This window comes from Nyctereutes procyonoides, unplaced genomic scaffold (genome assembly GCF_905146905.1).
Source record: "Nyctereutes procyonoides isolate TBG_1078 unplaced genomic scaffold, NYPRO_anot_genome, whole genome shotgun sequence".
Taxonomy (NCBI): domain Eukaryota; kingdom Metazoa; phylum Chordata; class Mammalia; order Carnivora; family Canidae; genus Nyctereutes; species Nyctereutes procyonoides.
The window spans coordinates 41747285-41771675 of record NW_026575020.1 but is presented as its reverse complement, the minus strand read 5'-3'; the positions used below and the strand labels follow the sequence as shown (position 1 = coordinate 41771675).

General features: G+C 48.2%; 2 protein-coding genes across 9 annotated transcripts in view; one reads left to right on the top strand and one right to left on the bottom strand.

Annotated features, from left to right (window-relative positions):
* RABGAP1 (RAB GTPase activating protein 1) overlaps positions 1–6107 on the top strand; it is a 169333-nt gene extending 163226 nt beyond the window's left edge. For 4 of the 6 annotated variants that reach the window (XM_055319488.1, XM_055319462.1, XM_055319480.1 and 1 more), the window contains 4 exons: positions 138–221; positions 835–906; positions 2908–3105; positions 4356–6107. In XM_055319488.1, the coding sequence (XP_055175463.1) occupies positions 138–221; positions 835–906; positions 2908–3105; positions 4356–4478 (477 nt within the window). In that variant the 3' untranslated portion in view covers positions 4479–6107. Of the gene's footprint in view, positions 1–137; positions 222–834; positions 907–2907; positions 3106–3237; positions 3343–3710; positions 3857–4355 lie in introns of all 6 variants that reach the window. The other 2 variants (XR_008663674.1, XR_008663675.1) reach the window with 2 other exon arrangements.
* A 3623-nt stretch (positions 6108–9730) lies between these two features.
* STRBP (spermatid perinuclear RNA binding protein) overlaps positions 9731–24391 on the bottom strand; it is a 143325-nt gene continuing 128664 nt past the window's right edge. The window contains exons 18-19 of one of the 3 annotated variants that reach the window (XR_008663687.1): positions 12497–21797; positions 9731–10001 (exon numbers count right to left, since the gene is read on the bottom strand). Coding sequence is in view for 1 of the 3 variants with exons in the window: in XM_055319517.1 (XP_055175492.1) it covers positions 21793–21797 (5 nt within the window). In the remaining 2 variants the exon portion in view is untranslated. Of the gene's footprint in view, positions 21798–24391 lie in introns of all 3 variants that reach the window. The other 2 variants (XR_008663688.1, XM_055319517.1) reach the window with 2 other exon arrangements.

The window sequence follows — 24391 nt, the reverse complement described above, 5'->3', positions numbered from 1 at the left end:
TTGGTATCAGATCCAGGCGGGTGAAATACAACCCTTTTAGTCAGGTACTTTCCGGAAACCCCAGAACTCAGCAGCGAGTGCCAGAGCTGTATATTTTTCTTAGAACATTCACTCTTCCCTTTTTTTAATGTATGCAGTTAAAAGAAATGTGTCGTCGGGAACTCGACAAAGCAGAATCTGAGATTAAAAAAAACAGTTCTATCATTGGTGACTACAAGCAGGTGAGTGTGAACACCCTGTCAGTGGGCTGTGTACTCCGGAGGCCCTGCTTATCTGGATGCATGTGTCCCCTCCACATCTGAGTGCTTCCTGGCCCTGCGTCTGCACTGACCAGGCAGGTATCCACTGATTCTCAGTGGTGACACAAGAAATGCTCACTGTCTCCGAGAACTGTCATGAGGATTCCCTAAGATCATGCCTATAGAGAGCCTGGCATAGTGCCCAGCATGTAAATAGGCATTTAATGAAAGCCACGCATGTTATTAAAGCCTCTGTTCCCCTGTGGTCACATGATGTAGAACCACTTCTCTCCCTGGTGGGTTGTTTTCAGAACATAACTGAATTGGTCATATTCTTTCCTATACTCGGATCTCATGCTGGCTCGTGAGTGTGGCAAGTGTCTGTAAACTCTCGGCCATTGAGTGTGGCACTGACGGGTTCCTCAAGTCCTAGGCCAATGGATGGCCTCTGCCCATCCCTCAGACCCCTCCTCACCCTGTGCAGCCGCAGCCTATGCCGCCTGGTCCAGCCTCTACCGCCAAATTCATCCCAAGCCCAGATTCTGCACGTGATAACATCGCTCAAGAGACTGTCACGTTATGTTTGTTTCTATAGATTTGTTCTCAATTGAGTGAAAGATTGGAGAAGCAGCAGACAGCTAATAAAGTGGAAATTGAGAAGATTTGGGTAAGTTTTCCTTTACCAAAGAGATTCTGTTCTGTACCACCTGGTTCATTGTGCTTTGCTTGGCACAACAGATTGGAGAGGGGGTAGTTTATTGTGATCTCAAGAATGAGAGAAGCTGGCAGATACCTGATCAGAGGCCTGTCGTGGCCTGGCTCAGAAACTGACAGCCGCTGGTGTGCCCGTTTCCTCTGGAAGAGGGTATGGATGAGACCCAGAGAGCTCTGGATTTAGATCTCGAAATACAATTGCCCTTTCCCATCCCCTGGATGACATGACTGTAAAAAGAGTGACCCAAGATTTGCAAATGTCAGTACAGCAGGTGATGCCTGCAGTGCCATGCTGGGCTGATCGAGCCCTACCAGCAGCAGATTTTGCTTGAGGTGGGAGATGCAGTGGTCAGGACCCTGTGGTCTCATTTTTCAGTCCCCACGTTCTGTAAGATGAGGACGCTCCCCCTCTGAGCTCACTTCCTTCTGCTATAATGGATCCAAATCCAATAAAGACTTGAATTTTTTAAATTTTAGTTTTCAATTTTTAGTTTTTTGCCAATTTAGGGCTTTTATAACTCAGTGCCTTTTTTTTTTTTTTTTTAAGGATTTTATTTATTTGAGAGAACAAGAGAGCATGCACACAAGCAGAAGGGAGGGGTAGAGGGAGAAGCAGGCTCCCTGCTCAGATCCCAGGACCCTGAGATCACGACCTGAGCCAAAGGCAGACACCTACCCAGCTGAGTCACCCGGGCGCCCAGTGATTGCTTTCTTTAAGCTGTACCTGTATTAGAGCACTCACCAAATTTTTCCAAGATGAGTAACTTACTAAAAGATGCTTTGCTAACATATTTACAACTCAGTGGACAGAAAGGTGGGAGAGTTCTATGCTCATGGCCTTGTCCACACACATCACCATTTACCTGGGGCAAGATGGCATCCAGCCTCTATCGTAAGTAGTGTGTTAACTTAGCAGTGTTGGTTTTTTTAATGTAATTTATCATCTGTTTCTAAAACCAGCAGTGCTCATTGCAAACGATTTGGAAAATAAGAGTAAGAAAACAAACCCTTATATTAACCACAGATAATATCACCATTATTAATACATTGGTGTATGTTCTTTTAGTGCTTATTCTGTGTTTATTTCAACATACAAAATGTTATTCATTCTGAAAAATGCATTTTTTTCACATTTACATCTCTGAAATTGGGAGATATTTTATGACTGATGGCCTTCTAAGTGGTTTAATCAGGAGCACCTGGGTGGCTCCGTTTGTCAGGTGTCTGACTCTTGATTTTGGCCCAGGTCATGATCTCAGGATGGTAAGATCTACCCCTGTGTCACGCTCCTCCCTGGGAGTAGAGCCTGCTTGGGATTCTCTCTCTCCTTCTTTCCCTCCCTTGCTTGCTCGCTCTCTCTCAAAATCAAATAAATACGTAAATAAAGTGGTTTAATTGGTGGAATACTTTCTTAGAGGAACATGAAATCAGGTTTCTCCCAGTCAGGGGCATATTATTTTGATGAGACATGGTATATATTTGTAACTATATCTTACAGACATTTCTGTGTCCTGACTGACCCAGCATTTAACTGTTTGTACCATGTCATGAAAAATTCCTCACTTTATTGAGCTTCCTTGTATGAATACAGCAGTGTATATTAATTTTTTATAGTAGTTGAATAGTTTATCCCATTATTTTTCTCTTTCTGATTCTGCAGTGAAAAATCTTTGCACATAAATCTTTAGTCCTTGCGTCTTCATTGTTTAACCAAGGTTCCTGGAAGTGAGGTGACCAGACCAACATATAAGAATGTTTTTATTGCTCTTAGTGCAGGATACTACATGGCTTTTCTACTAGGGTATCTGCCAGTTTACAAAGAGAACAGAGTTTTTCAGAAGCTGTAGCGCTCAACCCAGAAGCTACCTCTTGGCTCCCCAAAAGGAGATGCCCACAGCTTCCTGCAGGGCTGGCTTCTCTTCCTTGACCCTTCACATCTGACATTCAATTTCAGCAAAAAGTGGATGACTGTGAACGCTGCCGGGAGTTTTTCAATAAAGAAGGTCGCATAAAGGGTATGAGCTCAGCTAAGGAAGTTTTAGATGAGGACACAGATGAAGAGAAGGAGACGCTCAAGAACCAGCTGAGAGAGATGGAACTGGAGCTGGCACAGACCAAGCTACAGTTGGTGGAAGCGGAGTGTAAGATTCAGGTAACAGCCCCGGGCTAGACACCCCAGAAATGAGCTTTTCTTCCCTTTGAAACTCTGACCGTAATCCTTCTGGGAAGAAGCCCGTTACTTGTTATTTACCAATGGATGTGTAATTAGTATTTGGCTTGTCAGAAGAATTGGACTTTCTCATAATGGTCCATCAAGCTTGGAATCTCTTTGGTGGAGCAGAGACATGCTTTGAAATCACCGCTGCAGCATCAGCACCTGGGACCTTGGGTTAGTACATGACCTCACATTTCAGGCCCCATCTGATAGTTTGCTTTGAAGACTAAGATAAAGTACAGAAAGGGTTCAGCACAGTGTCTGAGGACTTCACAAATGCCAGCTCTTTGCCCCAGCTCCCATTACTTACCTAGCTTTGTGACTTGGGATATGTTACCTGATTGATCTGAGCCTCTGTTCCTGATGAAGAAATTGGGCTTACCTGGGTAACCTATATCCTGTGTGGCCAGTTCCCTGAGCACCAATACAGGGCACTTGGTGGGCCCCAAGCACGGTTTGTGGAAGGGACCAAGTTCAGGTCTGGAGCTTAGGGCCTGGTCTCCCACGTCGCACACATTCACTGGGCATCTGCTCTTTGCCAGGCCCTGTTCTAGGTGCTGGGGTTGCAAAGCTAAGACATGGCTTGTGCGACTGTCCAGGACAATCAGGAAAAGCCACCACCAAGGCAGCAGTATGTGAGCTGTGGTCAGAGAATGAACAAGGGTTGCAGCTGCACAAGAGAAAGAAAGTGAGCATTTCTGGTGGAGGGAATGGTTGCTTAGCACCAGAGGGAGGAGAGGGCCTGGCCAGGAAGGAGTGTCAGGAAGGTAGGGGTGGAGGTAGGCTCTGAGCTGGCAGCAGAGCCTCCGGGTCCAGTCGTGAAACACTTCAAATGCTTTGCCTGAGAGTCTAGACTTCAAAGGTCTTTGCTGGAAATTAATGACGTGGTCTTTACTGGAGCGCTAGCCCTGTCTGCCCAGTGTGTAGTAGGTGGACAAGAGTGCGAGGTGCTCAGTCAGGAGGTTGTTTTAATAAATTGACTAGGCAAGAAATGAAGAGAACTTAACTAGGAAAGATCTCAGAACTCTAGGGATTCCAGATCCTTCTATGCCACTTGGAGACTGGGGGAATGTCCAGAGGCCTCTCAAGAGAAAAATAGGCTGAATTCTTGTCTTGGCTCAGCTCTGGGGAGGCAGCGTCATTGACACCACAGCCTGGCATGCTCATGTACATTGTTCCTTTTGCAGGACCTGGAGCATCATTTAGGCCTTGCCCTAAATGAGGTACAGGCCGCCAAGAAGACGTGGTTTAACCGAACACTGAGCTCCATAAAGACAGCAACAGGGGTTCAAGGGAAAGAGACTTGCTGAGCAAAGTGGCTGCCTCCAGACATCTTCAGAAAACACAACACCTTTTGTTGCCTTCTTTGGCCAGATGTGTGATTCTGTGATATGTCCCAGGACCAGAATGTACCTAAGTCAGATCCATAGAAGCATGTTGGTAGGTCATTGGACCAGAGCTCATGAAGCAGGCAGCCTCGAGGGTAAGGCTCTCCTAACTACTGATGCTAACAGACCTGCTGGCTGAGTGACGGCTCTGGACATGCTCTGGGAAACCATCCTCAGGGTGAGCTCCCAGCCTCCTCCTGGTGTGGGTCACCACCTCACCCAGCCCAAGGGCTGAGTTGACATTGTCAGAGTTTGGGGATCCTTCAGGCTTTTGGTTTTTTTCTAAACCTTTAATCTTTTTTTTTTTTTAATATACATATTATATGTATTGGTGGGAGGGTGGGCAAGGGATCAGTAACTCAAATAATTCTTATCTACTTCAGTGCCAGCATAGGGTCCTCCAGGTACACGTGGAGAAGCACTTTGTTTTAAATAGGGGTTTCCTGGTTGTAGTTGCAGCCACCTAGTTTTGTTAAACCACACGATGCACAGGTTTTGGGTTTGGCATTATTCACATTTCTGATCAATTCTATGCAACTCTCGTAGTTCCTGTTGTTCTTTAGTGTCAGCTGCCAAAACTTCACGGGGCTGGGCTGGGGACTTGACCAACGTGAGACAGGATTAATCATAACGTGGACAAATCTTATTTTGCTTCATGTGTCGCGCGCGCGCGTGTGTGTGTGTGTGTAAATAAATATCTTCTCCCTGTGCAACTAACTGACAGTGTTTAAATCCCAGACTAAGACAGATCTGCACAAGCTAATTCTTTGGATATCTGGGCACTTGATTTCACTCCGGGTTTGTCAAGCTCCCTTCCTCCCTGCCCTCACAAGAGCTGGGAGATGCTCCTTGACTAAAATGTTCCTAGTGTTTTTTGCACAACAGGTCATACAAGTGAGAAAGACACGGCACTGTGTGTGTGTGTTCTTGTAAATGCCTGTGCAAGATGTATGTGCTGAGGCCCGTCCTGCTGGCTTCCAGGTCCCTCCCCTGCTCCCTCCCAGGCTGCCTGGGCCCTGGGCCCTCCCCAGAGTGTGGCTGGGTGTGGACCTCACTGTTCAGGTGGGCTTGCAGGTTCTCACTTCAAAACTATGGAATGGAGGTTTTAGCACCTTTAAGTAAATAAATAACCTAGCCTTTTAATTTATATAGCGGTATGCTGACAGGCTGGCGCCAATGGTCTCGTCGCCTCCGCACGCAGGGTGCAGGTAGCTGTTCTAAGAGGCACTGGTCTGTGTGTAAAGATACTTGGCTTGTTTTGTATCTCTTTTCCTGGTGGCTGTCCTAGCGCTTGCTGAAGTCATCTGTGGTAAGGGAGGTGACAAGAGGCAACCCCTCCCCCACACACCCTCCACCGCTTTGTGTCTTTCTTGTTCAGTTACCGAAACAGCTGTAAGCCCATCTACAACTAGGTGCGTGGACATTGTGCTAGGGTAGTTCCAGTGTGTCAACTTTATGAATTGAAATATAAACCAGTAAAATTGTATTACTATTCCTTTTGTTGGTTTTATTTTAACAGCATATTCATTAAATATTTTGGTACAAAGAGCATCACTTTGTAGAAACCGGTTTCATCATTATGTGCACCTGCCCCCCCCGCACCCACTCCCACACACAGAGAAGATCCCCCTCTGTGCTGTCAGGCAGGTGTGGGCACCAGGCACCTCCCTACTCATGCACTCACATGTACCAAGCAGCTCCAGTGTGCCAGCTTCCCCTCCCACGAGGCTGATGCCTGCATCTCTGTGGCTAACACTGATTACCCTCTTCAAAATAAAGTGTTGTGGTTATGGAGTGAGGCGCTATTTGTGAAGTGGAGGGTTAGAGAAGGCCTAAGGAGTTAAGAGTATAGTAAGACCTTGAAAGATGAAAGCATCTTTCCCGGGGAAGAGACAGGAGGTGGCATTCCGAGCCTCAAATGTGAATATGCAGGAGAAGTAGCTGGGGTCCAGTTCTGCTCTGTTCAGACTTCAGGAAGAGAGGTCGGCATGGACAGACACATCTCCTAGAAAGCTCCCTTATGGTGCAGGGGTCCTCTCTTGCACCATAAGGATGCACAGGCCACCTAGCCATCTCTGTTTACCACCTCGCCCCTTCTCTGCAGCAGGAAGAGGAGCAGCCTCCCCAACCCTGCGGTTTCCTCCCCTCCGGGACCCCTCTACCTCTGGCCTTATATGGAAACGGGCTGAGACGCAGCCTGCGAAGAAGGGAAGGTGGTGAGTGGAGCCCCTGCCCAGTCTTTGTCCACTGCACTGAAGCTGGGCAAGTGCCTAGAGGGGCCTGGGCCTTGGCAGGTGCCCTGCAGAGCCCAGGACAGCAGCTCCAGGGCACATTTGGGGTCCCTTTGCCATTCACAGACTGGAGAATCTACTTCTGGCCAGTGGGGGCAGGAATCCAGAAAGGCCAGCTTGCTCTAGGCTTTTCTGATTCCCAAGGGTCCTGGTGTTGGGAAGTGCAGGGACTCTACAGAAATCCTCATGTCCCAGCTGTGCCCACCCCAGAGAAAGAAGTCCGTCTGCCAGTCAGCCCAGGAAACAGGAGGCCTCCCGTGATCCCAATGGGCCCTGCTCTCAGCGAGGTCCCCTCGTGGTGTGAAGACCCAGACTGAGAAACCTACTGAAACAGGTGTATGGGCTCCTGTGGGGACAGGGAGGGCTGTGTATTTGCAAGGGAGATGAAGCAGTGTGGAGCGTCTTCTGCACCATGACCAAGGGGTTTGCTGGGTAGAGAGGCAACAAGATGTTTAGCTGGAAGCAGCAGTGGGTAGTTAGCACTATGGTCTAATGGAGGGAAACTGGATGAGGTTGAGGCCACCCAGGCCAAGCAGTTTGAAGGTCAAGGGAACGACTACGGAGTTTTAGGCCAACTTGCTTTTAAAAAATTGGGTAAGTGCCCTGGCAGTCCTTAGGAAGAAAAGTTGCAAGAAAGATTTAGTCTAAAGAGATGATAAAATAGGCCAGACTGGAGACAGTTCCTGGAGAGTCATCAAAACTTGGAGGGAGGGGAGGACACACAGGGAGAGAAACGGAGCTCCTGGTTTGTGGACTCGAGACAGTCAAGGAAAACATGGCTGGGATGTACCCAGAAGCCACAGATGCTCAGGACTTGTGCAGGCATCTCTACCATAGTGTTTCAGAGCGTCAACACTACTGACCGTCCTTTGTTGTGAGGCGCTGTCCTGCGCTTACAGCTGGTTAGCAACGTCCCTCACCACGTCCCACCAGTTGGCACTAGAAAGGTCTTCACATCCCCGGGTAGAACCGTCACCCCTTGTGGTGAAGCCCCGCTCTGGCAGGTTAGCTGAAGTGAGAAGAGTGGCTGAGACCGCACAGAATGGACAGACAGCCAGGGCTAGCCAGCTGCAGGCCTAGAAGTGCCATTTGAAGAGAAAAGGCCACGGAGGAAGGCTGGGCCATCTGGAGGGAAAGGAGCAAGCTCTGCATCAGAGTGAGGGCAGGACCAGAAAGGGCTCATTGGATTTGGTGAAGGGGAAGCTGCTGGTGCCCAGAGTGGGAGCAGACTCAGAGGTGGGTGGGGATACTGCCGAGGACTGTGCAGGGGGCTAGAGCATGAGGCTTTGTGTTGGAAAACTCAGATCCTGGTTCTGATAGTGGCCGCATTTCTTCCCAGACGGTGCGTGCTCAGGGCTGCTGGAAAGGTCAGTGAAAATACACAACAGGCTGGGTGGACTAAGCAGGGACCACTGAACCCCAGAGCCTTGGTAATAATTCCCAGCGGGGAGGAGACACCTTCCTCAGTCTTGCAGGACTGCTGCCACCCCTCTGTTCTGAATTTCCAGTGTCCGTGGCAGGAGTGAAGAAAAGAAAATCCCCAGGAGCTAAAAATAAGCTGAGAACACCACTCCCAGCTCTGACTGACCCAACTGTTGTGGAAATCCGGTTCTATGCAGCATGGAGTAAGCAGGTGACACAGGTCCCTTGTGACCTGGAAGAGTTCTATCCTCCTCAGTCTGGTGGACGTTCACAGTGTTAGAGTGCTTCCCCTGCTCAGATGGGCTTGATTCTGACCTTGGGCCTCCTTCTGTCCCCTGACCCTTCTGGGGGGAGGGGGTCAAAAAAGATGAAGCACGAGCGGGGATTAGGACCACAGCAGATGGAAAGCTCAGCCTTTCCCCATCTTACAGGTGAAGAAATAGGACACACAGGTTCGTGGCGCAGGCCCTAGGTCTCTAACACCACAGCCAGCAGGGCAGCTGTGGGTGCGTGACCTCCTAGCACTCCACTGCAGAAGACAAACCTGCACACTGGTGCAGGGGGGGGGGGGGGGGCAGATCCAGGCTGCCAGGCTGTGACCTTGGACCCAGCACTCATCTCTCAGGTGTCATCCTCTGTGTCCTAGGAGCTGCTGGGTGCTGTAAGCTCTTGGTCGTCTTCGTGCATACTCTTCCCTCCAGCTGTCCGATCAGGATATTCTTAGATTTGTAAGTAAAGGTGGAAGGCTGGCTGCCTGTGCTCACAAGATCCTGCCCTACCAGGAGCCGCCGCCACCTCCCCCTCTTCCGGGGCACCCAGCAGGAACCGTGTGCCCACCCCCCCCCTTTCACCTCAACAGGCTGTCCCCTGTGCTCATGATGGGCAGGGGAGCAGGGGAGCAGTGGTGGGCCCAGGCCAGCGTGCAAGGACCCCCAGTGTCTCCGTCCACCCTGTGGTGGCACTTACCTGATGGGCAGCAGCAGGCCTGAGGCAGATCCACTGCAGGACCCTCCCGAAGGGGGAAGAGCTTCAGTTTTGGCTACAAATTGTTGTTACCATCTACAAGTTCTATACATTTCCCAGTGAGCCTTAGTGTCCCGATGTGTCATTTGTGGGGACTGCCAGCCCTGGGGAAAGGGTGTGAGCAGAAGACTAAGGTGTGTGAAAAGTCCCCAGTGAATTCTAAGCTTTAGAATTCAGCCCTCACTCAACACCCATGACTCACCACTTGCTAGGTCACGGTGCCAGGCTCAGATTTCAGGTTCAGTAAACTTTTTGCACCGTTAGCAGAGAAGAAACAAAGAGTTGTTAGGGACAGTAAACAGGCCTTGGCCCCTCGTGCCTTTATGTGATAGGAAGAACCTGCTGCGTGATCTGAACCAGAGTCATAGGGACCAGGAAAACGGTCCTGCACTTGACCATTTCACAAAGTGACAGTCTTCACTTAACCAGTCAGTCCACTGCTGTTTAAGACAGAAGCTTTTATTTTTATTCATCCAAATGGGGAGAATGCAACATGTCAGGGCATTACAGACAAACTGCAGCAGCCAGACAAGAGGGTCAGTCTATGGCAAAGTCCAACATAGTCAGTGCGGAAGAGCCGCAGTGTGGGTGGTGGAGTGGAAGAGAGTCCCTTTGGATGAAGGCCAGGCATCTCTGGGTGAGGCACTGGTGACTGTCCACACATGCAGGCCGCTGCTTCAACCACGCCGAAGGTTTCACGTTCAGAGTCCTACATGTAATCATTGCCCCAGAGGGGAAGGACAAGCCGTGGTGGTTGCGTTTGCCAAGGTTTTCAACATAATACACAACATAAAGTTATTGCCAAGGACTTTGCACTGCAAATTATACTATTTACACTTGTGTATTCAGAAAGAACAGTAAATAGATACAGATAGGTATTTTAAATTGATCTCTAAAAGCTACCTAGGTCATCACCAGACCAGAGTGATGAGACCAAGCTACAGCCAGAAGTCCAATGTCACATGTGTAACCGTGCAGTAGGGATAGGTTTTCTCCCCACAACTATACTCACTCGGCCTCCTCCGTACCTCTGGAATTCCCCACCCTGGGGCTGAGGCTGAGCAGGGCCACTTACTTACTCCTTTAGGAGGGAAGCTCCTTCTCCAAAAGCCGTGGGCTCCAGTTCTAAGCTAGCTGCCTGGGGCAGGAAATGCATCCTGTAGGCCCCTCTCTGAGAGAGCTACACTGCATGGCATGCAAACCGGGGAGCACTGCCTCACTGCCTCACCCTAGTTAGGGCTACCTCAAGGGGCTGTCCTCTCCCGAAGGTGTGGCTGGGCCCCCAGCAGCCACTCAGGCCAGCAAGCAGGCTGCTCCCTGGGTGAACGGCCTGAGCTGAGAAACACTTAGGGGAAATCCACAAGGTGAGCCTGCTGAGAGCCAGAGTAGATGAAGTCTGCCCCACGCAGGTCAGCAGACAACAAGGGAGACAAACGCGGAAGACTCCCACCTCAAGCAAGTGTTCACTTTGCTTCCTCAAGCCCCTGGGAAGGAAGGGCATCGGGAGTTGGGAGCCCACACGTGAGCCAGAGACACCTGGGATTCCTGGAAGGTGCCGGAAGTAAGGCGCTCACAGGCCTTGAGGCTGCCTGTAATTAGCCTCCCTGGCTGAGTCTCTAGATATAGGCCTTCCTCTCCAAGAAAGGAAGCAAGAAACAGCAGGCCCCACACTGAGAAACCACTACAGTCAGTGAGCAAGAGAACTGGGAGATGTTGGCGTCCCCTCGACAAAGAAGGGGTGCACTATGACCCTGCCAGCCCACGAGACGCCATGCCGCTCAGGGAGGGGAGCATCTAATGGCAGCACTCCTGACCCGACAGGGTAGACAGGGCAGATGAAGTATCTGGGCAGTCAGGTCAGTCCCAGCTTGGCGGGTGGCCTCATGACCTCAGGCAGGCTGACACTGTGACCCATATCAAGGAGGGAGCCTGTGTCTGGAGCACCGTGTCTTGCCAGTGACCCACCAAACCAAAACCCCTAAGCAGTGCTCAGACTGGAGAAGTCGGGGGGGGGGGGGGGGGGGAGGCTGGACACTTAAAATGCAACCTAACAAATCACACATCGAGAAGGGACTTAAAGGATCTTCTGAGCTACCTGAAACTCTTCTGTCCCTCCCTTCATCTCCGTTAGCAACAAACGTTAACTTTTCAGAACAGAAATACTTCCGTTAGAGTCAAAAAAAAAAAAAAAAAAAGAACCTTCTGACCATCTGTGTCCCTAAGTAGGAGTTGTGTGCTAGGAGAGGCAAGTGCCTGGGCCCCACCGCTGACAGCTTCCCTCTGAGGCCCGAGCCACAGGGGAGGATGGAGCTGCTTGAGGCACAGCCACCCCAGGTACCATCACGCCAACCGCCCCACCTTTGTCCCTTCTTTTCCCTGAGCCACAGACCCCTCCGGAAAACACCAGGAGTGCTCCTCAGAAACATGGCGCACCTACTGTCAGAGCACGAAAGCCCCCTCAGCCCTGGCACCAAATTCCAAGAGGCAGGCCCTCCACAGAAGGCAAGCCCAAGGCTGGCATCCAACAGGCCCTGGAGGCACAGCTCCCCGAGGGCTCCCGTAACCCTTGCTGGAGTCCAGCAATGACCAGACACGGCTCCCTCGGCAGGCAGCACACAGTCCCCAGGTTTTCAGTGATTTCTGGGTACCACATCCTACCACCTTCCAAGTCAACCTCCCGCACAAGGCCAGGCCCACCTGCCCAGGGCAGCACCCAACCCCTCACCTGCTGACCGGGTCTTCAGGGGACCAGGGTGCAGGCAGTCCACATGCCTCCCCAGACGTGCAAGGCTGCCAGCTGACACCGCACCTCCCAGCTGCGGGGCTACAGGCACGTGCCTCCCCTGAGTGGCACGGGCGCCTCACCTCCCACCCTGTGCCTGTTGCAGGGCTTCCATGCAGCAGTCAGGCCAGATGGTCTTTCTGCAGTCCCCAAGGGCCCTTTCCCGGTAGCTCCTGTCACTGCACGTTAAGCGCACAGCCCCCTCCTCACCAGAGGAGAACATGGGCAGCTCCCAGTCCTGGGCCCTGGCATGTCACCAATGCTCAACATACAGTGGCTCCCTTCGCCTGCCTAGAAACCCCAGGGTGGGGGTGGGGGTGGGAGGCAGGTTTGGAAAGTAGAAAGCGCTATATATATTCATAACTGTTTTCATCGCCCCAACTACATTGAGCACCTTGGGGCAGGCACCACGAGTGACTCACCTCAATCTCCCCTGCACCCAACAGAAGGCCTGGCCTCCGGCAGTCTGTGATGCACCTGAGCAGTGTTGGCTTTAGCCTGTTACACACAGGCTAAAGTCGTGTGTGGCAGTCGTGTGTGGGCTTCTCGAGAGTCCCACCCATCATCTGTGCTTCTCTGAAGTCCTGTTCTGTGCACTGGTTACATGCAGACAGGAAGGAAGTGAAGCTCTCCTGGAAGTGAAACTCAATTCTGAAGGAAGGGGGAGTTCATTTTTACCCTCACACAAGGCCAAAATCTAATTCTGGTTTGAGACCGAATATTTAAATGGTCTTTAGGACAGACAGCAAGAGAAAAAGCCTGTAGGTCAAAAAAGTGTGCTCCCTGGCCCCCAAAGCCAATGGCCAGAAAAACCAACAAGTCTGGGCCTCTCCCTCCACTTGATTACCAACTCTAACCTAATTCTTGCCTTAAAAGTCTAGACAAAACCCAAGATACCATTTGTAATCACAGGTCTGGTCTTCCACAACCAGAGTGATGTTGCTAAAATGCATCTGTGCTCAGTTTACTGTATGAACCCAACATCTCACTGGCTCCGCAGCACCCAGAGAATGAGGTCCATGCTCTAGCCTGGCACTCGGCCCTTCCCAGGCTGGGCCCAACATGCTCACATGACTGTACTGTTGTTGGTGTTCACACACCCTCCTCGTCTCCAGAGCAGCTTCCTTCCTAAGGCCCTCCTGATTGACACCTGAGCCTCTTCTCTCCTCGGGGCCCCATCACCTTGGACTTCCCCAAGTCCTGTTCTGCTCTGTATTTTGCTCTCACCTGTCAATGCATCCTGCCCCCTCCCAACACACACACAAACACACACACACACACTCACTCAAAACCTGTGGTCCTTATGGGCCAGGACTGCCCTTTCCTCCTCAGCACTCACACAGGACAGATGCTCTCAGGAGGCCCTTGTGGGAAGGTAGATGAGCCAGGCATCAGGTGGAAGTTTCCAGTCATGAATAAACCAAGGGGTGAGGAGTCTCTACAGTCTAAGACAGGTTGGCAAAATAGGACGCATTACCTACTGTGGGGTTGTTTTTTTAAAGTTTGTTGGACCAGGCCACATTTGCTTATGCACTGTTGTCTCTGGCTGCTCTTGTGCTACCACAACTGAGCTGAGTAGCCATGAGAGTGAATGGTCCACAGAGCCTGGAAGATTTCCTGTTTGGCCCTTTCCAGAAAGTCTGTCAATACCAGGGCTAAGGCAGTGCTCCCATATATTTCCACATTTTGACGCACACAGGTGGGATGTCTGGTATCCCAGCTGGTATAAAAAGACAAGGCTGCTTGTAGTTGGAGATATTTGACCCTGGGTTCCTAGCCACCCCAAAGGCTGAGGGATGGGTGTCTCAGGGCCCCTGTAACCTTTCACAGCTCTGACCTAAAGGTTCAGAACCACAGATGCCTCCTTAGCCTTAGTCCCCAACAGAGCTAGAGGTAAGAGGGGTGCAGAAACTCACCTGGACTCCTCTTGCTTCCTCCTGCCACTTGTTCAGTATGAAAACAGGTGACAGGCCTGAGCTAGACACAGAAATCTTACATGGTGTTTCTGCCCTCTTTCAAGTACTCTGTAAAGCCAGTCTGTAACTTCCCACAGCTAAACACCATGTTTTATAGATGCTGACTCCAGTGAGCTCCAGACCTGGCCCAGGCAAAGAAATCAAAACACTTCTTAAAAACAAAAACAAAAAAAAGAAGAAGAAGAAGAAGAAGAAGTCCACTGTACAAATAAACACCCAGTACCCGTCACTCCCCTTGACTGGCAAACCCAGCAGAGCAGACGTGTGAAAACTGGGGAAGGGAAGATGCTGACCCAGGAGCGTGCAAACCTCTCTCCACTGTCAAAGAGATACTTCCCAAAGAGCACAAGAGGGCTCATAACCCCATGCCGAGGAGGACTTGGGCCACCAAACCCCCATTTCCCAGCCTCTCCATCATTCCTTCCTGCCCAGCCTCCCTCACCTTCCCCATCTTGGCCCCAAGTGCCGCTGTCCTCTCAGTGACCTCCTGAACGGAGGCCCAGGAGACAGACGTGCTTGGGAGGGTCCCCGGCTACCCTTAATGAGTGTGTGGTTCCCTGGCCCCCTACTGAGTGCCATCAGGCCCACCCTCCCGCTCAGTCCAGGTGAGGAGCTTGGCCTATGAAGAGACACACCATTCTTGCATCTGTAGCAGCCTCTTCCTCCTGCCTCAAGTCCTTCCCCATCCAGCTATCTAAATCAACCCTCTAGGATTCTCTCACCATTTTGGAAGAGGATAATCACTGAAGGGCACAATACCCAGGGGTTTCCCCCAAGCGACTCCAAATTACACATCCCATTTGCCACTTCACCCTTCTGACCATCCCAGTTCCTATCAGCAAGTAACTTTGTGCTGCTCCACAAGGCTGTGCCCCTGCTGTGCACACCCTGTGCCGCCGCCCCCCACCTTCTTGGAAGCTCTCCTTACGACCCTCCCAGCAGACTCCCATCCAGCTCCTGGATCAGTCTCAAGGGAAGCCTTTGCCACTCCTGTCAGAGCCGCTCAGGTTCTCAGCCTCCTCACAGGCTAGGTCACCTAGGTCCTGCACTGAGTGTGGGGCCTGCCAGAGTTAAAGACAACTGATCTGTTCAAGCCCCTGAGCACCCCCTCCCTCTTCCTGTGCACCCTATCTTGGTTGGCAGTTTCACCTTCTACTCAGTTGTCTAAGCTGAAAATCCTGATATTTTCTCCAGCTGTTCCTTCCACACAGAGCCTGGTAAATAGCAGTAGGTGACAGTGAAGGTTTCTCAATGAATCCATATTCCCAAGAGGGTAGAAACGGTCTTGGTAGTGTCTGCAAACACATCAGTGTTCTGATCAAATGTGATACCCCATGGCAGAAACTCCTCTGCACTATGCAAACGTTTGGCTTGCTTAAACACTCCTGGTACCAAGGGCCTCCTTTCTCATCACAGCAAATCTCCCAGGGGCAGCCTGGGAGGCACACGTTAGCCCAAATTGCCCAACTGGCTTCCTATAACTATCTTTACCCTTCTGGAGCCACATACAAGTAAATGTAACCCTTTAAAATAGCTGATGGGTAGGTCCATGATCTTCCCAAGTCTCTCCTTCACTAGCCTCAATGAATCTCATTTTGAGGGGCTTTCAGCTTCCCAGAGTTCCCCAGGTGCCACCTTCCAGAGGTTTCTGACCTCCTAAATGTCCACAATACTTCCTTTACTATAGCCTCTAAAGACATGAGGGGGGTTAGAACATTGAGCAACTTCTGAGACCACCTCCATAATGGAAGGCTCCAATAAGATCCCAGCATCAGAGCACTCAGGGCAATGTGTCATTGTGAGGGCGACCCCTTTGGTTGGAGCGCACAATGACAGGCCTAGGCAGGGACAGACAACAGAGGGCAGCCAAAACATGGATGAAGCCAAATATAAAAAGTACACTTCTAACAGCACACCACACCCCCACCAACCCTTGGGGGAGGTCTCTCCAACAGCAATCACTAGTTTGCACTTGATTACAAAGTTCTGTTACAGTCCAAAGAGATGGTGTGGAAACACCCAGCTGTGCAGGTGGCAAGAGCAGCAATGTAACAGGCTGCCCCGGCCCCAGGCTAACCAGTCCATCCCCCCGCCCAGGGGTGAGCTCACCAACGGTTTTCCAAAAGAGCCAAAGACTAATAAACCTGACATCTGGATTTTTCCCCACATGGTGGGTGGGGTGGGGGAGGGAAGGGGATCCTTGGTTTTTGCTTATTTTGTTTCAAATCACCCAGAAGTGTGGAGGAAAGGTACGCGGAATGCATCCCAGAGCGGAGGGGTGACCAGGTGGACGCGGGCTGCACACAGAGCTATCAGGACGCTATCAGGACAGGTGGCACAGCCACTGGCTGTTTAATTTGGGCCAGATCACTGTGGCTAAGCCTCTGTTTCCTTAGCTGTAAAAGGAGATCATTTCTAGGTCTAATTCAAATCTCATCCCTAAGAAAGGGCTTCTGTTAACTCCAAAAACAGTGGAAGATATGTTATTTCTTCTGTGTGGTTATGAACTCACTTATTAGGAGCTACAATGTTTTGCCACAAACAAGCTGGGTGATTTGGAGGGGTCCCTGCTCTTCACCATCCTCATCTGCACAGTGGGAATAAGAGCTGCGTGCTGCAACTTCACCAAACTGTAGGGGCAGGGCGGGGACAGACAGCTGCCAGCCAGTGTCGCTCTCCTCACAGGCAAGTCACTGGCCTGAACTCATGCGGCTGAGTTAAAACAGTGCCTTCCTCCTACTCTACTCCAGCATCTCGGCAGCTGGCGCAGAGACAACGGCCAACTGCCAAGGGCCCTGAGGGACGGCTGTCCTTCCCTGGATGGGATTCTGCTTCCATCCCCAGGCAGAGACCCAGGGGGCAGTTCGTCAGGAAAGGAGCTGCTGACCTGGTTTGCAGAGAGACTCTGACAAGTCAGCAGGGTGGCTCACAGGCAGTAATTCAGAGACCTCAAAGCCACCCCAGCAGGGCTCTCCAAGCACAGCCCAACCTAGAGGGCTGCCTGCTTCCTCTAGGCTGGCAGCCTGTCCTGAAGCCCAGTCCAGGGAGAGTCCTGATGACTGGCACAGGCCACTGCAATGTGCCACTGCCCCCGCTCTGCTTAGCACCGGGACATCCTCTGCACACTTCAAACCTGGGCTGCCATCCCTCCAGGTCCCTCTTCCTTCTACCCCGTGAGTCAAAACCTCACCAGGCTTTAGAGTCTGGCTCAAATCTTCTAAGGCATCCCCATCACCAATCTCAGGCCAGACAGAGCCTAGCCTCAGAAAGCCATCAGCTAAATGGAAGCACAGACCTCAAATTCTCGAACAAGTTTGAAATACAAGAACTTCCTTTGTTCATACAGCCACACCTTAGTCTTCTAGCCTATCTTCCCAGTCTGTTAAACAATCTTATCCAATTGGTCTAACAGAAAATAGCCCTATTTTTAAGAGGCCAGGATATTTGGTCAAGACCAACCTCAAGTCAGAGAGCCTGGCTTCCACAGGAAACCCGTGAACCCAGACCCAGGGAGGGGAGGCCCAGCTGGGCCCAGCCCACTGCCTGTGCACGTCCTTCCTGCCATGTGGCACTCCTCACCTTCATCCAGATGGCACCCACAGGTGCATGCTATGGTGGAAAGAGGCTTTGGAATCGAACAGAGTGGGGTTTCATTCCTAACTCTAGCACTTAACTCTGAGCCTCAGTCTCTTATCTTTAAAAGAAGACCATCACCACCGAGAAGGCTGTTGAAGAATGTCTGAGTACCTGGCCCACACAAGAGAGCAATTTGAGCATTTCTTCCTTTTCTCTTTTTTCTTCTGTTCCTCCTCCTTCAATCTACTGCCCACAGCCCAAAATAGCTTAAACCTACAGCTACTATTGAATTCATTACCTGAAACATTCAGCTGACATGTAAATGCAGAGACCATTCATCCCAACCTTACAGAAGATCAAGGCAAGCAAATCTAGGAGTCTGAGAGACAGGCCCTGAGGCAGTGCAGCCAGAAGCACTGAGGAGGAGGCAGGAAGAGGGGAGACATGCTAACCAGTCTCCCCTGAGCTGTCGGGGCAGATAGTAGCAATCTTCATAAGACACCCCCCCCCCCCCAGCAGAGGCAGCACAGTTTGCAGAAATGGCAAAGTTCTGCAAAGAAGAACCAAGACTCAGCTTAGAAGGACGAAGGAATTCAGTTATTAAAATTGGCTGGTCAAGGGCAAGGGGCAGGCAAGGGGGGGGAGGGGCAAAAAGAGAAAAGGCCTCCTTCAAGCCTGACTCTGTGAGACGCCCATCCCACCACCAGTCACAACTGTGGGATGGGGTAACTGCTGTCAGAACTTTATACAAACAGCTCTTTGCTTTGGGGCTACAGCAAGAGAGTAGGTCTTTGGAGTTTCCCCTGGAGGCAGGGCTGTCCCTCCTCTCACTTCCCATTGCAAAATAAAGATTCCTGGGACCATTAAAAGAGTGGGAAAAACAAGCCTCTTGACTATAATGCAAATCTCTCATTTGCCTTTAAAGGTAATGTTCAATCCCTGTCTAGAATTTTTATAAATTTAGAGCATCACAGAACTCAATCTATAACCCCCACCTAGTGGACCACCTGCCAGGACAGGGATACACTCGCCCACTCTTCCTCAGCACAGAAAGGAACAGAAAGCTGTATATTCAACCAAGGGACCCGGTCTCACCAAAAGGAAAAAAAAAAAAAAACTTTCCTTTTGCTGAAAAGAAAAAGAAATGGATGGGCAGGCCGAGGTGTTTTTTCTAAGATTAACACACAGAGGAGGCCTCATGTGGTGATGAGTGCTGATTTGTTCCAAAGTTTTGAAGGAAACTGGAAGACAGAAGCTGCAGGAATGCTATGCAGAGAAGCATCCGAGTCAGTGGCCTTCAATGCATGCTACCCAGGCTCCTCTTTCTGTGGTTTATAATAACTCGCTTTCTACTGCCAAATACTGGTGGTGAGCTCTGGATGTTGGATTCCAGGGCTAACTGTAATCACTCACCTCTTTTTTATTAATGCACTGGTAGGAAAGTTGGAATCAGCAGCCTGATATTCTAAGCTCAGCCCTTTTGAAGTTCTAAGCACATTTAAATCCCAAAGCAAGTATTTACGAATCCCTGGCAGCAGACTGGCCAATGATTTCACCCCCACAGCAGAAACACAAGCTTTTTCAGCCAGTAGAGGCCTGTCACCACCTCTCCACACTACCTCTCTCACCAAGTGTTTTGCTTTGTGCTTCCTGTTTAGACCCCAGTTGCTAGGAGTCCTCTCGCAAAGTATGGGAGCATCCCAAACCTGTAAATACCACTGACCCAATGCAGCTTCCCCTGAGCAGACCATGCACTCGCTTCTTGGCTACCTGGCAGCAGTCTTGCTGCCTCCTTCACACACCTTCTGTCACTTCAGCCAACTGTGGTAGGAGCTGTCAACATTTACTGAGTACTTACTGTGCACCAGGCACTCAAAAAAGCACTTTAAGTATATTAACTCATCTAATTCCCAAGCCCCAAGGGAATTTGCTGGAGGGAGAGAAATACTTTGGCCCAGATTCCCACATGGTTTCCATTCCCTATTTCTAGCTGTGCTGTAAAGCTTACATAACCTAATCTGTACTGTGGAGCTATTTTTTTTTTTAAATCTCCAAAGATCACTGCTTCAAGTATCAATGGAAGCTGTTAGCTCCTACCTAAAATGATAAGGTGGGAAAGGATATCTATTCTTACAACTAACTCAAGTTGAATTCCTGACTTAAAACAGTCTTTCTGGAAGAGGGAATGAAGTAGGGAAGAGACTCATTCTTACATAACTACTAGCTTGTGCTCTATTAGTTACTGCAAGAGAGAAATATCAATACTGAAACTCATCTCTCCAGTAGGTACTTTCTTAACTGTGGTTGTCATTCATTTACCACCTATCTCCCTTCCAGGTCTCGGAGTGACACTGAGAAACCGATGGTCACTACATGGCATCAGATCATTGTAGTTTGCAAGGCAAATACAGCAGAACCTTTCTGGCTCTGAGGACTTTACAGAGACCCCACCCCCATCCCCAAGGATGCTGAGTGGGTGGTGGTACAGGAGGCCCATTCACAGAGCAGGTTGTTTTCTGCTTTAGGAACTCTCAATTGCTAGAAATCTAACTGCTGGGGGCAGGGGTGGGGTGCACCTGCAAATCTTAGTTCATTCCCCTAACTCACAACTGAAGATTTGCCTCCACTGCAGTTATTAAAGAAATCTAATAAACAGGTAAGTTATAATTAAGGATTGATTATAAGGATAAAATCCCTCTCACTTGTCATTGAAAACATGTGGCCAGTGTTTAAAGCAACCACTCTGGTCTTCATTATACTATAAAAACTGCTTATAAAGGAGTGGAATATGTGTTCTTCATTTCATTCCACTCATTTACTTGGAAAGAGGTCCATGAACATAAACCAGAGTTAGTTTCAGGCTCTCAAAACTGCCAGGGAAATACTTAAAATGAGAGAATTTCCAAATGATGGCTATTTTAGTATCAGAGGGCCTATATTATTATCTATAAATAAACTACTAGCCAAGTTAATGTACATAGTACTAGTCAGCTAGACCTCATACAACCTTTTTATAGATGCCAAAGCCACATTCACCGTACATACAGATTCTGTATGGGAAAAAACGTTGTTCCAGCAACCTTCAAAATTAGTAATAAAAACAAAACTGCTTCTTAGAGACATATAAAACATAAAATTCATTTTAATCTCTATATATCATATACGGCCTCAGCACAGAACATCTAACACATATGAAATGTATTCAGGGAACACACTAAATCAAGCAAACCCTTACTAAAATATTTGGCTTAACCCTCACATCTTTTAAATGAATTCCATGATGGTTGAGTAAGATGGGAAATAATCATCTAGCTACCTAACCTGGAAAAGACAGATGAATTACCTTAGGTCTATTTGGTCTCTGCAGACTGGGTATTTACCATTCTGAGTCTTGCCAAAGTTGGTTCTGCAAATAGCTTAATTACATATTTTTCCATAGTTACCTTAATATTTTGGGGTTTTTTTTTCATTTTCTATTGCTTTTTCTTTTTATGGCTTCTTGCTGCTGTTGTATTAGGGCGTACAACACAGATCAGAAATTTTCATTTCTCAGAGAAGTTTCTCCCCTTGAGAAATTGGCACTTTGATCCTCTGCTTGTGTAACAGCTACATATATAAATGGATCCTACCAGCACTGTTACCAATCTTGCTGCTTATGAAATTCTAGCACTTTGGCCAAAAGAATGCCCTGACGTTAAAGTCTTCTCAGGTGAACTCTTCCCACCACCAAATTCTTTTATTCAAACAGGTCCGTGTGTGTAATTCACATATATGTAATATCATAAGTTTCTACATACATATACACATTTAACTTGTAAAAGTGAAATGTCTCTCTTGAATAAAAAGTAATTACAAGGGTATTAAAACAAATACTAAAAATTACTATTTTACATTTAGATCATAAAAATTTTAAAGGTAATATGATGACATAAGACCTAAGAGAGATCAAATACATCCTGTATGATTGTCATAAATGCACGTTGTGTTTATTGACTTTTAGTTAGTTTTCTCTTTAATCAGAAAATAAAAGAGCTTACCTTTGTTTACTGAGACCACAGCTTACAGTCACTAGATCTCAGCCTATTTTATACAAGTGATATGGCTACGAAGGTCCGAGGAGAACGAGAATAAAGTGAGATAAACGTGCTGAAAACTGCTTAAAAGTATTAACCTGAAATACACAGAGGGTCCAACACCAGTTTTAAAAATACATTAACGAGGTATTCCCAGCTCTTCAATTAATAACGGTGACTGACTGATTCATAATTTTCACACATTCACCCAAATTTTAAAAAAAGAAGGAAAGGCTAATAGCAGAAAAATCTATCAGTGGTTTGTTCCCAGGTTAACGATTTCAGAGAGACTACAAACGACTTGGGACTCCTTGCTGCACGCACCATGCACTGCATCTAGTCAGCATGAGGTATGTTGGGAATCTGTTGGACCAATTACCTTGCACAAGAGAGGGGGTGCTCCTGCAACCAGAAGGGACCCAAGCTGCAGGCCACATCCCTGATTGGGCACCAACCCCCATGCAAAGAATATGGCTTCAAGGAGGACCCCTATCTCTGAGAAATTATAATAGCGCTAACTGACGCAGTCAGGAATGCAACTACCCAATTTATGTGCTACAAAAGTTTAAAAACTGTCAGGAGATAGCACAACTCACATACTGATTCTAAGTTCTACACTGGTCTGTAAACTCCCTGACAAGAGACTACGCTAGGAGGGGTTAAGTACAGATATTGCTAGGTTTCCAAAGGAAGAGTTTTAAAACAGACACCGTGGCTTTGAATAAAGTATTGCTCTTCTTTAAAATGCTCAGTCATTGCTTTCCAAAAGAAGGTGTCAGAGTGGTGTATCTGATAGCTGGAAAGCCTCAGGGGGTCACAATGCTCTTAAGACCAAAACAGAAATTGCCATTTCAAGCCAGACAACCTGATGGTTCTAGAAGTCAGAGAAGAAATCTTGAGGGCCCAAGTGAATAATAAGTGGCGCGACGCTCAGAGGCTGGCAATAGGGGCTGTCAATGAAAAAACCGCCTACAGTGGAGAAAAGAGCAGAGAAGCAACACTTGGTGTTAATGTCACAGAATTTGGTGAAGCCAAGAGCTTCATTTATATTTCTCTGCTCTTTCAGCTGTAAGTGGAATTTTCATTACAAAATGGAGGGGTGGGAAGGGCAGAAGGGGGGAGGGGGACACTTAATTCATTACAAAATTTAAACATTTGAACTTGCATGGTTACCACTTCTAACAAAGGACTTGACAGCTCAATTATTTTAAGTAAAGCAGAGAAATGTAAAAGTTTGCAGCAACTGGGCAGGTTTACAACATGGTTAGTAACTTCCAACAAACAACAAAATTAAAAAAAAAAAAAGACTTGGTAGAAACCATTTGAAATGACTGCCATCATGTTGGAAAACAGCACAGCTCCCTTTTCACCATCATAGAGGGGTTAAATTATGAAGCTGAGTCAGCTACTTCAAAAGAATTTTCTAAAGAGAAATCTCCAGAGAGATTCCAACTTGGAATGCAAATTTGACAATCAATTTCAAATAACAATCTGGCTGCAGCTGCCAATTAATAGTATTCCAAACACAGAGAGGACTATTGTAAATATTGAATTAATAAAAACTGGACATTACCAGCCATGCTTTTTCTTCTCAGTGATGGCTCTGTTTCATCCATAGGTCAGCAAAATGAATCAATGAAACATGACAACTCCCAGCTGCAATGGGCCCTCTGGTTTATGTCTAGCCACTAATGCACAGGATGAGAATGGTAAGTTCACAGCTATTTCTAGCAAGTGATGAGGTTTTATTAAAGTATCACCCACCACTAATAAAGACTAAAGGTCAAGGAGCAGAAGCAACAAGCCACTGTATAATAAATCCACATCTGAGAAATGACACTAACATTTGTTTTAAGTTGCCTATCTCATTCTCATTTAGTGGTCCCAAAGAAATATGGTACATAAATTTGCCTTATTTTGTGAAGCCCATTCTCACTGATGGGCACTATTTGGCTCTGAGAAACAGAACTTAAGAGGAAAGAAAGAAGCTAATTTGTACTAAAAACAAACATTTTTAAGACACAGCGACTTATAAATATCGACACGGGACCACACTGGTGCCTTCATGGGGGTGAATACCTTAATGAAACCATTACCTTCTAGTAATATCAGAGGCTCTCCAAACAAGGCGAGAATGCAGGGGAAGGCTCAGGTCTGCACCCTTTACAGGACAGCACAACGTTACCGACTGATCGTTTTTCACCAGCTTAATCAGATAAATTTTAAGAAAAACTTAAAAATAAATGCTGACCCATGGCTGAAACCTGTCACTTTTCACAGCAGCACTCAACAAGAACTGGGACAATTGAAGAGCAAGTTTTTATGGGGACCCTGTTGCTGCTTTAGATTCTGATGTAATTGAAGAGGAAAAGAGACCTTTCAATGAATCCCAGAAAAATCGCTAATCTTCTATCTGCATGAAAAAAGCCAGGGAAGTGAACACAGTATCTTACAGAGTGAAGAAGGCCACAAGAACAAGAGAGGGTGATTGATTGATTAATTTATTCTCTTTTAAAACTTGGAAATTAGGAAACTAAATTAATCACATTCCTCCTTGCCCATCTCTGGGTAGTGCCATCATTTTACTAAGCAATGCTCCAATAACAGAATATACCTTTATCATGGGAATGCCCTTGTCCAGCTGTACAAAGGGCTTACAAAGTAAATAGACTGGCTTGAACTAACAATTGCC